The sequence below is a fragment of the Colletotrichum paranaense genome, assembly GCF_030867605.1.
Source record: "Colletotrichum paranaense strain IMI 384185 chromosome Unknown Scaffold_3.1, whole genome shotgun sequence".
NCBI classification, from domain to species: Eukaryota; Fungi; Ascomycota; class Sordariomycetes; order Glomerellales; family Glomerellaceae; genus Colletotrichum; species Colletotrichum paranaense.
In genome coordinates this window covers 825,530-838,621 of record NW_026848961.1, presented here as the reverse complement: position 1 = coordinate 838,621, position 13,092 = coordinate 825,530, and the positions used below count along the sequence as shown (strand labels likewise).

General features: G+C 53.4%; 5 protein-coding genes across 5 annotated transcripts; 2 read left to right on the top strand and 3 right to left on the bottom strand.

Moving 5' to 3' along the window:
- Positions 1 to 544: 544 nt before the first annotated feature.
- On the bottom strand, positions 545 to 1,261 carry CPAR01_03814 (acetyltransferase; the record flags this gene model as incomplete). Its single annotated transcript, XM_060488100.1, has 1 exon — positions 545 to 1,261. The coding sequence occupies one exon, from the start codon at positions 1,259 to 1,261 to the stop codon at positions 545 to 547; it is 717 nt and encodes a 238-aa protein (XP_060352306.1).
- A 579-nt stretch (positions 1,262 to 1,840) lies between these two features.
- CPAR01_03813 (uncharacterized protein) lies at positions 1,841 to 2,284 on the top strand (the record flags this gene model as incomplete). The annotated part of the gene is made up of 1 exon (XM_060488099.1): positions 1,841 to 2,284. The coding sequence occupies one exon, from the start codon at positions 1,841 to 1,843 to the stop codon at positions 2,282 to 2,284; it is 444 nt and encodes a 147-aa protein (XP_060352305.1).
- A 2,190-nt stretch (positions 2,285 to 4,474) lies between these two features.
- CPAR01_03812 (uncharacterized protein) lies at positions 4,475 to 6,473 on the top strand (the record flags this gene model as incomplete). The annotated part of the gene is made up of 6 exons (XM_060488098.1): positions 4,475 to 4,689; positions 4,778 to 5,446; positions 5,496 to 5,864; positions 5,915 to 6,246; positions 6,300 to 6,366; positions 6,425 to 6,473. The coding sequence occupies 6 exons, from the start codon at positions 4,475 to 4,477 to the stop codon at positions 6,471 to 6,473; spliced, it is 1,701 nt and encodes a 566-aa protein (XP_060352304.1).
- A 2,120-nt stretch (positions 6,474 to 8,593) lies between these two features.
- CPAR01_03811 (SPX domain-containing protein) lies at positions 8,594 to 10,170 on the bottom strand (the record flags this gene model as incomplete). The annotated part of the gene is made up of 4 exons (XM_060488097.1): positions 8,594 to 9,517; positions 9,573 to 9,766; positions 9,832 to 10,032; positions 10,119 to 10,170. The coding sequence occupies 4 exons, from the start codon at positions 10,168 to 10,170 to the stop codon at positions 8,594 to 8,596; spliced, it is 1,371 nt and encodes a 456-aa protein (XP_060352303.1).
- A 1,849-nt stretch (positions 10,171 to 12,019) lies between these two features.
- Positions 12,020 to 12,412, bottom strand: CPAR01_03810 (uncharacterized protein; the record flags this gene model as incomplete). The annotated part of the gene is made up of 1 exon (XM_060488096.1): positions 12,020 to 12,412. The coding sequence occupies one exon, from the start codon at positions 12,410 to 12,412 to the stop codon at positions 12,020 to 12,022; it is 393 nt and encodes a 130-aa protein (XP_060352302.1).
- Between the last annotated feature and the right edge of the window lie 680 nt (positions 12,413 to 13,092).

Sequence of the window (13,092 nt, the reverse complement as noted above, 5' to 3'; positions counted from 1 at the left end):
CAATCCACTACACCACCTGTAAGCCTATCCTCGAGACAGACTAGATTAAAGATAAACCTAGAGGACTTGACCTCCACAAGCTCGAGTTGTACCATCACCACCTACAACAACTCTAGAGGACTTTCACTTGACGCTCAGTAAATGAAATGCGCCTCTTTTTTTTTTCTTTTTTGTTTTTTTTTTTGTAGGAGGGTTAGTTTCGTGTAGGATTAAGCACAATCACAACAATAGCCTCTCTGTAACAGGATGGAAAAGGGTGTTGGGATGTAAAGTTCACCCTACAAAAGGTCTCTCTTCCGATGGTTTGGGTATGTCTAATGAGCTCATGCAAACCGCACAAACTGCCGTTGCAGCATTGTGTTTGTCTGCTCTCTTCCGACTCTTCTATAAACGCTAGATATCAAAGAGTAAATCCCCGTCGCTCTCGATATCATCAAGTTGTACACGCCGTGAGTTCATCTATACGTCGTCTCATTCATGAATTCCATCGACCCAAGAAGCCGTGCAAAGCTTCAACCTCCAGAGTCCAAGGTAGACCTTTCTCTTACTCCCTAAACATAATTGACCCGCCATCCCACTCCGCAAGCCTCCCCACATTCGCCCGCCCCTTGACGACAAACCCGAGCCTCTGATAGAACGGCTCAACCCCGACAAGCCCGATAAGCCACGCCGGCACGCCTTCCTTGTCCACCTGCGCCAGTCCCTCCCGGACGAGCAGCGACCCGAACCCGTTTCCCTGATCGCCAGGCGCCACCGCCAGCGTCGAAAGGTACCACGCCGTCTTGCGCGCCGGGTATTCCGGGTCCTGCGTCAGCACGTCCGAGGCGATGTGCGTGTCGTCAAAGATGGTGAGCATGGCCGGGTCGAGAGACCTCGGAGGCCAGAGGTAATCCGTGAGGGAGTTGATGCCGAGCAAGATGGGCTTCAGCCAGCCGCGGAGGGTGAGGTAGCCCTCGGTCGCGGCCTTCTCGGCCGGGGTGGGGTATGGACGGCGCCACCAGCTGAACGCGGCGACGCGCTCGCCGGAGGCTGAGTCCGGGTCTGGAATGGTAAGGACGTGGAAGAGCTGCTGCTCGGGACCCCAGTAGCGCGCGTAGAAGTAGCGGTGGGCGGCGGCGCGCCAGTCCTCGGGAAACTCGCGGCGTCGGGGGTGCATCTTGTCGACGGCCCAGTCGTTGCCGAAGGCGGCCATGTAGACGTCTACGATGGCTGCCGTGTCGGCGGAGGTTCCTGGGCGGATGCGGAATTGTGGCTTAGACATTGTTCCGGGGTTTCCAAGTGTTGTTGAGGGCTTGTAAGTTTGTTAGTCCAAGGTTCAAGGAGATCATGGGGAAGTGGTCATGTAGTGTCTAGCGAAAGGTATGAGGGTCCGGTGGGAGGCCGAAGCCGAAGCCGATACGATAAAAGTGGGCACAAGACTTACAGACGGTGCGAAACTATCATTCAATTGGCTGATGGGGGGCGAAAACAATGACACAATCCGGTTGCTAGATGGGTTGATGGGCAAGAGTAAGAAATGTGCCGTGTCCAACTTTGTTGGTATGACAGGTGGTCTGAAAATAGATCGAGTCAGGATAGGGTCCTGCAGACAACATCATGGGAAGCGTCTCGATTTGAAGGTCTTCGGTATGTCATCGCAAGGGCGAAAGAAGTTGGTTCCTTGGCTTATTGGCACTAACAAACCGAATGACTCAACCGGGAAGCACGCAACGCGGGGAAACTGCTCCAAAAGTTCCTGCATCTGCAGGGGAATAGCCTTGGAGCATTGGATGTTTGATCCCAGTCATGGTCTTTCGGAACTGGTCCGGCGTAACGCGCCGGGTCGACTGGCAGCATCCGGATGCGGAGACCGGTCGGCCGAGGACACGGCCGAAGCATACTACACGTTTGTCGGGCGAATTCCCACCTTGCAGAGTGTCGCCCCGGGCCGAGGATCGCGGAGGTCATCGGCTACAAGTGGAGCTTGTCCTTCACAGCACACCAACTCCTCGTGTGCCGGCCATGTTTAGCAGTTTTGGCCCCCGAAAAGCTGCACGTCGCTAGAGAGGTTGGGGGTAGGATTCGGATCCCTGGTGAAAGGCTCATGTCGCGTCAATGTGGAAGCGGTGCAGCTTGGGAGTCTGCGACCGCGAAGCTGACCAACTGTATCCTTGCAGAATCCACGCGGAACAAGCCGTGGCTCCCGTCCTCCGGTGCCTACGGTGGGAGGGAGTGGAGGAGACGGGGCGGTTGGAAAGAAGATGCCCGACTCCGTCGTGGCCAACACCCAGAAATCTGGTTTTAACCGTTTCGTTATCTCCAAAATAATCCGTTCCCGTAAGCCGTAAGGCGGGCTCAAGTTCGTCCGCATGACCAATCGTCGACGTCAAGAGGAATCTAGCCACAATAAAGGGAGGTAACGGTGGAAGTTTGGCAATGGGCACGAAAGTTCCGAGAGAATAGGTACAGAAAATGCTGTGTAACGTGTTCAACGTCGGATGAGGAGCCGTCGCTGGCTTGAATGGTCCCTTTGGCCAGGGGTCGTCAGAATGAAGGAAGGCATGGGCAGCTTTTCCTGGGCGCCGTGATCCATCGTGTCAGCCCTACGTGAGGGAACTGCGGTGAAGACACATGGGGCTTGCTGACGACTCGAGGCGATGCGGCACGTCATTGCTCAACTCTTCCGGACCGGATTCGGGGGTAACGACGGTCGCGGTCGCGCATGCGGGTTGTTGAGATGATTCTAGCATGTTTCGATTGGTTCTGGAAGATTGCGAGGTGTTCGTCTTACCAGGCTGCGTGTAACTGTCTTGTCTATTTTCGTTGTTGGCTTGTCTCACACCGAGACATAGGACATAAAAGATGTTGATAGTATCTGGCTGCAATCGGTGGTAAATGTTGATGGTGTCCTTGTTGGTTGGCGGAGGTCATGTCCGTTGCGGTGATGGGTGGGTGAGGGTGACACTAGTACGAATGCAGAAGACTGTGGATTATGTAAGATGTCGATGTCGAGGGCCCAAGCGCAGCTCAGCAAGTGATACTCGAGATGATTGGGGCAATTGGGGCACATGTGGACGGGACGTGTGGATATGGCAGGCAATAATGGGCAGTGATCACTGATCGGGAGCAAGGAGGAGACAAGACTCGGGAAGGAAGCACGACAGGTGCCGAGAAAGAATACGTACCGTAGCTTATCTTTCCCATCTTGTCGAATTCCCTTGTCAATTGGAAGGGAAGAACTCAAGCATCTGGAATCTGGAATCTGGAATCTGCCGCTGCTGGCCACAAGTCTCGAACCCGGGCTTTCGGTATGTACCTTTGGTATAGTACAGTCATCTAGATGTGCAGAGAATGTTTTGTTCCATTGGCTAGAACATTTGTGTCTTTGATTGCGAGTGTCAGTCAGAAACTGGCCCTCACGGCGTCGCCTGGCCAAGACTGAACAGCGTCAGACATCATTATCCGGTGTAGCCGCCACACGAGGACAGACTGCTGGGCTGGAAGAAAGAAACGGAAACAAGCCGGCTCTTGCTGATCGCAACCGTCCCCAATACCTACCTTCCTGCGGGCTTGACTGTCGTGAGTCGTCATTGTTTACTGAGCAAAGAGCGAGGCTGCCAAGTTGTCTCCCGTTCGCCGTTCTCGTGTTACACATGTGCCTTCATGGATTGAACAAAGAGACGAGTGACATGGGCGGCAACAACCTCGACAGCATTGAGCATTGAGCATTGAACATGGTTGAAGATGTGTGCCCATCTTCAGCGGCCGTCGAGTGGTAAGCGGGGCCGGGATTAAGACTGTATCGAGGAAGGATCCGCTTGGGTTGACTTGTTCCCCCCCATTGCCCCCCTCCATTTGAGTCCCTTCTTGGCTACAAGAGGCCACTCGCGGAGAGTCTGGACCTGTGGAGCATGCGGCACTAGTAGGGAGCATCGCAGTTGAGAGAACGGCTAGCAATTCAACACTAGTGTTTTCCCGTACAGGTACGCAATGGAAGTACTCCGTACACTTCCTTTGCGGTAGGTATCCGTAGCTTGTGGTTGCGCCTACCTCACCTTAATAATCCTCAGCCCAGCTCCAATCCAACAAATCCAAACATCCCCAAGACCTCGTCTGTCTAAGCTACCTTAGGCTTGCCTCTGCCGTTGCATTTGCTACCGCTGCCGTCGCTCGCTGTTGCCGCTGCCGGTCCTGCATGCATTGATCGGCTGTGCTTAATCACCTCGCGGATAGTCCACTTCACTGCTGTGCTGTCCCTGCCGACAACCTTCCGCAGAATCGAATTCGTGGTGGGACACATCCAAATTCGTTTTTCCTTTGACCCTCCCAGGCTCGCACCAACGAAACTCTGCTTCCACCATCTCTTGCGTCAATTTATCTCTTCGCGTCGTTTTGCCCGTTGGCGGCACCCGCGCTTCATTGCCTGAAGCTGCGCTGTTTCTTTGGAAATATAACATCCGTGAGGTAGCGACTACCAAGACGCACGATAGATAATATGGCGAGACAGGTCCAACGCCTTGCCGTGACGCCGCCGTCCGAGGATTCTGACAACGTCAACTCAACTTCGCGTTACACAAATCGGTTGTCGTCGTCTTCAAGTCACCAGTCTGCCGCAGACGCCCCGCCCCGCGCCCACCGCGCTTGCGAAAAATGCACCCGAACCAAGAAGAAGTGCGACAAAGGTCTGCCCGCTTGCTCTAGATGCACCAGGTGAGTAGTTTTTTTTTCTTCCTCCAAGAAAAGAGAGGTTGCCCCTGCCAAAATTGTCAACACCGAGGTATTCTGACTAACCTTTCAGACTCACCACCAACTGCTGCTACGACTTTGTCGTCAACCCGCCATCCCTGACCATTGTTGATTCGCAAGGCGCCGCTGGCAATGCCTCTTCTTCTTCCAATGGCGACGCGCGGCCTGCCTTTGACTGGCTCAACCAGGTTGATTTCACTGCTGGTCAGATAATGCAGCTTCTGAACGGTAACGGAATCGACTGGAAAGCTTCCATCAACACCTATTTCAACACCGTCAACACCTGGCTCCTCGTGATCCACCCGGAGGTCTGGCAAATACGTTGTGCCGCGGCTCAGCTTGACAGCAACCCCAACGATTCTGATTTGGCGTTGGTTGTATTGTGCATCCATCTCTTAACTATCTGGAACTGCGACGAGTTCTCGTCCACCGCTATGCTTCATCATCCGCTCTACCAGTCGGCCAAGCGTATATGGACATTGAGGAAAGCCTTTTCGAAACCTAAGATCGAGCACGTTCAGTGTGGTGTTCTGTTATCGTTGTACGAGTTGGGGCACGGCGACATCACTCGTTGCTATCGTACGTTCGGCGAGGCGGCCTCCATCGGCAAGGTGTTGAATCTGAGACCGGGTAAATATGTGGAAGAAGAAGAGGACCTAGCTGCTGAGCCCGAAGAAGAGCAAAATCGAGCTCTGTGGTGGGTTCTTGTGATTATGGACAAGTAAGAGCGTTTTGGTGTCTTTCACCAGTGTCTTTGCTTACTTGACTAGAATCTCCCATGAGCAATCCGCAACACTTTGGACACCGCTCCAGATGGACATGCCCTCCGATGACGACCTTCTCCCAACGGAGCACATCCTTTGGGACAATGACAGAAACGGGCCTGTTAAGATGATCAAGCGGTACCCTACCACAATCCCAGCATCGGTGCGCGTCGGCGCTTTTCAGAGGTCTTGCCAGGCCGCCATTCTTCTCGGTTACGCCGTTAATTGGGAGGCGGCAAATGCTGAGATCGAAGAACCTCCGACTGTCTACTCGTTTGTTCAGCTTGAGTCCGCCACGAGAGATCTGATTGAGGCTCTTATCACCCGATCCGAGACTTGGAGTGAGAACCTCAACACTTATGCTCTTTGTGCTAGGTACGTTGCTAGTCGCCGATGCGGTTGGAAATATGCTAAGACTGCCACAGCTTGTTCTGCCTCCTTTTCTACTCTTTCCTGTATACTGCCAATAGACCAGGGATGCCTGCCCGTGATCCAGAGACAGATATGGAAATGAAGAAGGCAGTTGCCGGTATCAAATTCACGATTGGTCTCGTGCTTGATGGCTCAAATGGCATCTTCAACGCCTATTCCAACCGCGATGACGTCTTGGAACACTGCGCTGCGGTTTGGCCATACGCTCTCTTTCATACGATGCAACTTCTGTTTCACTACGACTCTCTCATAGAAGGCGCAGACTCCCTCATGGCGGAAGTTAGACAGAACGTTGAGAGCACAGCTAAAAGATGGGCCTGTTCTCGTATGATCTCTGACGGCGTGAAGAGAGAACAATTTGCTAACTCTTTGTCACAGGATGGCTTTTGGAAGAGTTCGACCGTGTCCACGAAGCGAGGAGCACCGGCGTCAAAATGTGCAAAAAGTGAGCAATCCGTCATAGGTTCAAGCATGCTGAGAGCTTTGAAGACTAACTTGTCTAGATGTACCCTCGGAAATATGACTTGCGGACATTATTCGGCTCCAGAATGAGTTGAAGCTCGGCCCCTCGGAAGACACCAAATTTCGACTCCGCCCGAACAGAGCCTCCGGCGGTGGAGATGACACATCGCACTGCTCCGAGATGTCACCGGCATATTTTACTATTCATATGTGTATGTTGAAACATCAAATTATACATCCACGTCTGGCGGCAGCGTCAGCCGTGTTACCGTGAGCTCTCTGCAAAAAATGGCAGTATGGACTGAGGAAGATCCGCAGCCTTCGCCAGCCCCCGGGCGATCTGTGTTGGTCACACGCACCATCGCATGACAACACTTCGTCATCCTCCATGCGACCGGTCCAGAGCTCACGGATGAGGCTTGCGATGAACCCTATTCTTGCTTCAGTCTGCAGCAAGTTTTTGCGAGACTCGAGTCTCAAGTCACTGCTCTCCGTCAAACACCGGCAAAAGCTGCAGCAGCGTTGACTGCATAGCGGGGAAAGGGGAGCCGCCTGTGCGCTGAGGAATGCCCGACGAGTTTCGCAAGGCTGTGGCTGCATTGCTTGGAAAATCAATACCAGGAGAACTCCATAGCCGTTGGAGGCACAGCGTTGAGCGATTTCCTGCAACAGACAGCCTCATTCTTGTACGAATGTCCAAAGGATTGAGGACGGTACGCTCAACTATCAAGGATTGCGGGCTGTTTGCAATTAGGTCATGGCACTTCGCCAATCACCAACTTGCTGGGGTTCACCAAAAGAAATTCTGCTGGTCAACCGTTAAATACTTTTGGGAGATTCTCAGAATTGAAAGGCGAAAAACAAGGGACTTTGCAGATGTTAAAGGGCAGAAGCTGGCGCCGTCAAGCTTTCCAAGCACTTGCTCGTAATGGGGCTAGACTCTGCACTCCGGATCTGGGCGGGTTTTCGTAAATCGAACTCTCCACGACGACGCAGAGAGGCTAAGTTTGGAGTTGCTGCATGTTAATTCTGCGCGAGATGTATCGTCGCATAGCTCTTTATCTTACGACCAGTGCCTAGACTGCCTCTGGAGGATAATGAGGCAGCCCCTCTTTGCGCCAAAAACGGCCCATGCCGTTAATCGACGACGCGGTCCAACCCGGATTTTCGACTCCATCCATGGCTGCGCGCAACGTTCTCATCGTGTCATTAGTTGCCCACGTAGCTCTTATGCTGGAAAGCAAAAGCAAGCCCCGCAAATTCCTTGCACGTGCCTTTTCCGCGCTTTTGCGACATTCGGGTCAACTTGCCCATCAAGATGGGCCGCAGTTGGGATGAGGAGAAGCTGGCTGGGTGGGATTTTCGACATGTTGCCCGTCCAAGCGGCATCGGCATCTCCAGTCTGGGAGACTTTTGTTCCAGCAGCCCTCAGCCGAGTGCAACGCGCAGGGTCACTCACCTGCTGTGTTACTCTCTCTGCCCAAGCTCTTATCCCCCCGTCTGTCTCGCATTCAGGCTCGCGGTGGGGCCAACGAGCAAAGGCATGCTCTTGGCCCTTTGGCTTGTCTCTGTTCAGTTTATTTCTGGAACTCACTGGTTTATGCCGGAACCGGCCAAGAGGCACATGTTAACGGACCGCCACCTTGACGCCGCCACTACTCCGGGGGAAATGAAACAACAGAGATCTTTGTGGGACACTACACATCACCACCCATCATCATGGACTAGAGAGGGAAGAAGAAAAGATGGCATTCATCTGAATCATGAGAAAATTCCATCCCTGCAATATCAATATCGGTCGGGCACGGCACTATGGATCCCCAGTCATTTCTCACCGGAATTTGGACGATTGCCAAATCGTCAACAGGCGCCGAGATGAGGTAAGCCATTATTTTTGCCCAATTCTAATAGGTATTGATGTGCTTATGGTATCTGGGGGCGGAAAAACACACAGGCGGGCAGTGCAGTGATGCGGCCGGTATTCTGATTTTAAGAAAAAAACAAACGCTCCTGGGAATTTTCCTCAAGGTTGTCAAAATTCCTCACCTCGCTTCAGAGACATAAAAACAAGTCCCACAAAATTCAAGTTACCCCTCCACTATTTCTCCCAGTCGCCGATGCATGTAATCAATGGACAAAGGAAAGGACTCAAACATGGGTCATGACAACCCAGCCTAAGTAAACAAAACAGTAAGAAAAGATAGGGGACGCTATGCTGCATTCCCCACAACAAGGATGAGTAGCATACCGTTGAGCATGCAGGCTGTGAAAAAGCTGCTATACACGGCCACACGTTGCCAGATGCCCAAATCATCGTGCCGATAAAGCGACATACCCAAGGCGAGGCAGGCGCTGAAGAGACTGGCCACGACGCCAACTGTCACGCCAGCGTCGACCTCTGCGCGTAGCTTGTGGCGGCCCGTTGAAATGAGGATACCAGCCACAAGGAGTAGTAGGAAAGATACGCCGAAACAGCCAATGGTGGCCCAGAACAAAACGCGCTCGCGGTACCGCCGCACTTGCTGCTCGTTAATGCTGGGTAGCGTAGCATAATGCGTGGCATATCCGTTCGTAGGCATACCATCAGAGCTCGCGTACTCGTCGTCGGTATCCGTGCCAAGTGGTGAAATGCCGCCGTAGCTTTGGAGGAAGGGCTCGCTGGCCAACAATCGCTGCCCCTCAGGGTTCTGCCGCCTTGAAAACCACGTCTTTGCGTGGCGGAAGGGCGCGGCAAGAATCGCGCGCATCGAGTCCAGGCCGGGAAAGCTCATGTCTGCGTCAGGGTTGATATAAATGGCGTATTCCTCCTCCTGTCCACCATTCTCGCTGCCATCGTCATACTCATTCCAGTAGTGCTGTTGCTGTTGCTGCTGGATGGGCCTCCGAGGAATTCGCTCTGCTGGTGGCAAAGGCGTGAAGAAACTCTCTGCGGTAGATCCTCGCCTCGTGGGTGTCTGTTCATCGGAGGAGGGCGAGCTGGGCTCGCTCAACTGAGGCGTGGAGGTGCGGAGAGTGTTGAGCAACTCCTCGTAACGTGTTTGGAGGTTATTCAGGTCGCGACGGGTAAAGCTCTTGGGGTTAGCGAGTACGTTTTCGCGAAAGCGTGCGCCGAGTGTGGAAGATCCTGTCCATTTCTTGAAGAAGCAAATCAGCAACGGCACAATTGCGGATAGAGTGTGCAACACCCACCTTGTACTTTTTCGTAATCTTCCGGAAAGCCGTAATCTGGGCGTTGATGAAACGAGCGAGCGCAAGTGTTTCTTCTCCGCAACGAAGCAGATCCCTTTCGTACTTGGCGAACCGTCGATGCCGCTTGATCGAAATACGGTCACCCTCCTCGGCACACTTGACAATCAACTTTTGAAGCTGATCGGCGATGTATTCTGGATCTTGCGTCAGCCAATTGGGTCCCGTACACAACAGACTCTTCGATCGATCATGGACTTACGCAGTCGACGCGAAAGCTCGTCCGCCTTGCTGGAAACAAAAAGATCAACCCGGTCGTGCTGTTGGCAAAGCTCGTGGTAGAGGTTATCTTCGAAACGCTTGAGAGCAGCATCTTGGTGACCGGGAATGGCGATTGCGGTCGCCTGGTCGCGGCTCGTATGAACCTTGATCTCGTGCTTGAGCGAGTTGTAGTCGACGTTATCTGTTGGCGAAAGTTACCGGTCAGCTGGAATCGCCTTCACGTGCCAATTGGGTCCTGCATGAACTGAATGGAACGGGGCAACCCACGTAAACTCCATTCTGGAACGGATTCCTGCTCGAGCTGTTCGCCGTATTTCATATCCTTGAAATCTCCTGCGAAGGGGTCGTCGCCAATTGCGTGAGAGGAGGTGATCGGGAGGGTGCGGTGCGCTCGGTTGGTGTAGGGAAGCGACGGCGCGGATTCTCGTATTTAGTCGATTTCCAGCTTGGGACTGGGACGTTGGGTGTGGTGGCAGAGATAAGAGCCCAGTTGGGCGGGTTGGGATGACGCAATGACAGTTACTCGGTCGGTCAATTTGTCCAAGTGCAAGAGGATGGACCAGCGTCGACAGATATGTTCAGCAAGCGATCGGGTGTATGTGCAGAGCAGAAGATTTTCTGGTCGGTTCCTGAAAAGATGAAGACAAGAAAAGGATAGACGACGGAAGAAGGCGGTTGAAGAATTGCGATAGTACTTGGGCTACGATGAGTTGTCTGGGCAAAGACGGACCAAAGTCTAAATACATGGAGATTGGGAAGACACTGGCCAGAACCGGGGCGCTTGCCTTGATAAAAAAGGGTGACAGGGATATGATGAGATGGAGAGGCTTGAGAGGGGAGGGGAGTGCCAGAACGATGGTGGAGGAAGAGATGGGGGAGCACTGGGAAGATGGGGGGCGCGAGAGGCAGTGAAGGGTCTGGTTGCATGGATCTTTCAGGCCAAGTCCTTGTTCACGGTCCGGGGTGGCTTGCGATAGGTGCGATACGGCATCGGCGTTTGGGCGTGTGGGAAGTCGACTGGACATCAGTGGTCTAGAGGTTGCGGCCCACGAGGGCAGGTAGGTCTGGTATCTAGGCTGGTGACGATACCTTCCTTGGCTTGGGAACAGAATCAGGAACAGGAACAGGGACGGGAACAGGTACGGATACATCCCATGCAAGGAAGGTAGGTAGGTTTGTAGCCAATGAAAGTAAGTATCCGTACACGAATACAGAGATTCCATGGTACTGTACAGTCGCTGAAGGCAGGAGGGAAGTGCTGTGCAGCGTATCGGGTCAATTGCAGGCTTTTCTCGCCAGTCCAGACCCAATCTTGACTGCACTCGCCCTCATTCGCACATCCGAGTGGATGGATTGCACATGCATGGCTGGGAAGGCGTGGTGTACTGCGTATGTATACACACGAAGTATGGACCCTTTCTACGTCGGTATGGTTGGATGCGTTGATGAATGTGTTGCCCAGGATTCTGGGTTGGGAAGGAACATACCTCACAGAAAATGGCCGCGGCCCTGCTTCTGGTAGATACCTAGGTACCGGTATCGGCAACGTACCTTAAGGTATCACGAAGGGGAGGCGCGGAATGGGAAGGTTCTTTTCCGCAACATCAGAACTCGACAGCACCTACTGTGTTTTGTTCTTCAATTGTCGACTGTCTTGTTGCCCATTCTCTTTTCCCTCTCCCAATCTTTGCGCCGACACCGAGCTACGGCTGGCCGCATACCGGCAGAGAGAATACTCACCTGGGCTCGCTCCGAGACGCGATGCCTTGGACGCTTGCCATGTCACGTCTTGGCTCGCAGCAGCAGAATCAATTGGTGCTGCAGCCCCTCGTCTCTATGACGCCGCTGGCCGCCACACGAGGGAACAATCTGCAGAGAGAGTATCGATACACAGTACCTCTGCCAAGCACCCATGGCTCGTTAGACTCCTTACATAAGGCAAGCTAGCACCACCATGATGATAATGACGGGCCTCAATTGTACGTAGTTGTGGGCATCGTGACTCCTTGCTCCCCAGGTCTCCGCTTGCAAGGCCATCGTTAGCACATTGGCACAGTCATCGGCTGCAGGAGGGAGGAGACTCGGAGCAATTGGATAAGCTACCATCGTTGCTTCCTTCAGGGTCCCGTCCCCTCCTCCAGGTCGCAGACTCGCAGGCATGACGACGGTTAAGCAACGACGATTGATCGATGCCGCACCCAACGTGACTCTGCATGGCCAAGTCCGACAACGGCCAGAATGATGTGGATTGCGCATGTATTGGCAAAGATAGTGAGAGGTTCGATTTGGCACGGAGTATGGCGGTGTATGATTACCCTTGAGGTTGCTGTTGCAATTGCGACAATAGCATCAATCATGGCGAGCCGCGACTCGAGGTTGGGGGCTTGAGCCTTGAGGTGGTTGAGACGGTCGTCTGCGCCTGGAGCCTCTGGAGGTGACTTCAGATGTCTGCCAAGTCTTGTCTCCCTCCTTCCCTCCACCCAATGATGCTCCTGCAGCACCAAATGCTGTTTCGCTGCCGTTTCTGTATGAGGTGCAGCTAGAGGGCAGGCATGCCGCATCTTGGACCCACCTTGCCCATTCTCTCCTTCCCCTCCCTATCGATTCGCAAGAGCAACAAGTTGATGTTCAGGTTGTCAGGGGAGGTGCGGTACGGTACTACGGAGACCTACCCCTGGCCCTGCCGCACTGCGGTCCTGCCTGCCCAGGTGGACTTCCTGCCCTTGCTTCCGAATCCCCGTTGCTGCACCTGCCGCCTGCGATACGGGGTGGGAAGCCTCTCCCACTCATCTTAGGCAATTCCTGCTTTTCTCGGCCATTCCTGCCTTCTACGGTCTTCTCTCCAACTCCATGCACTTTTGAACCGAAGCGGCCGTGGATCAACTTCAGTTGTCTCCATCTCCAACACCCTTTCGCTTTTTGATTCTAAGTACCCATACGACTATATCGTACATCGTACCAAAACTTCAATAAAGTAACGCCGCGATATCGCATTAGCGCCAACTCATTCAGATTTTTTCATCAAGGTCTCAACCACTGACTCTACTCTTCCATGTCGACCAAAACCTTGAAAGTGGACAGCCGGTGGAAACCCAAAAAGAAATCTCTGCCTCTTTGCATCTGATTTTGCTCTAGCGCAACCAGGGATTGCCTCGACTACACCGTGACTACTCTCGGATCGTGATAGTCTGCGTTGTCTGCCTTCTTCGGCCCAATCAACCCTGCCTAATTGTACCCGGCA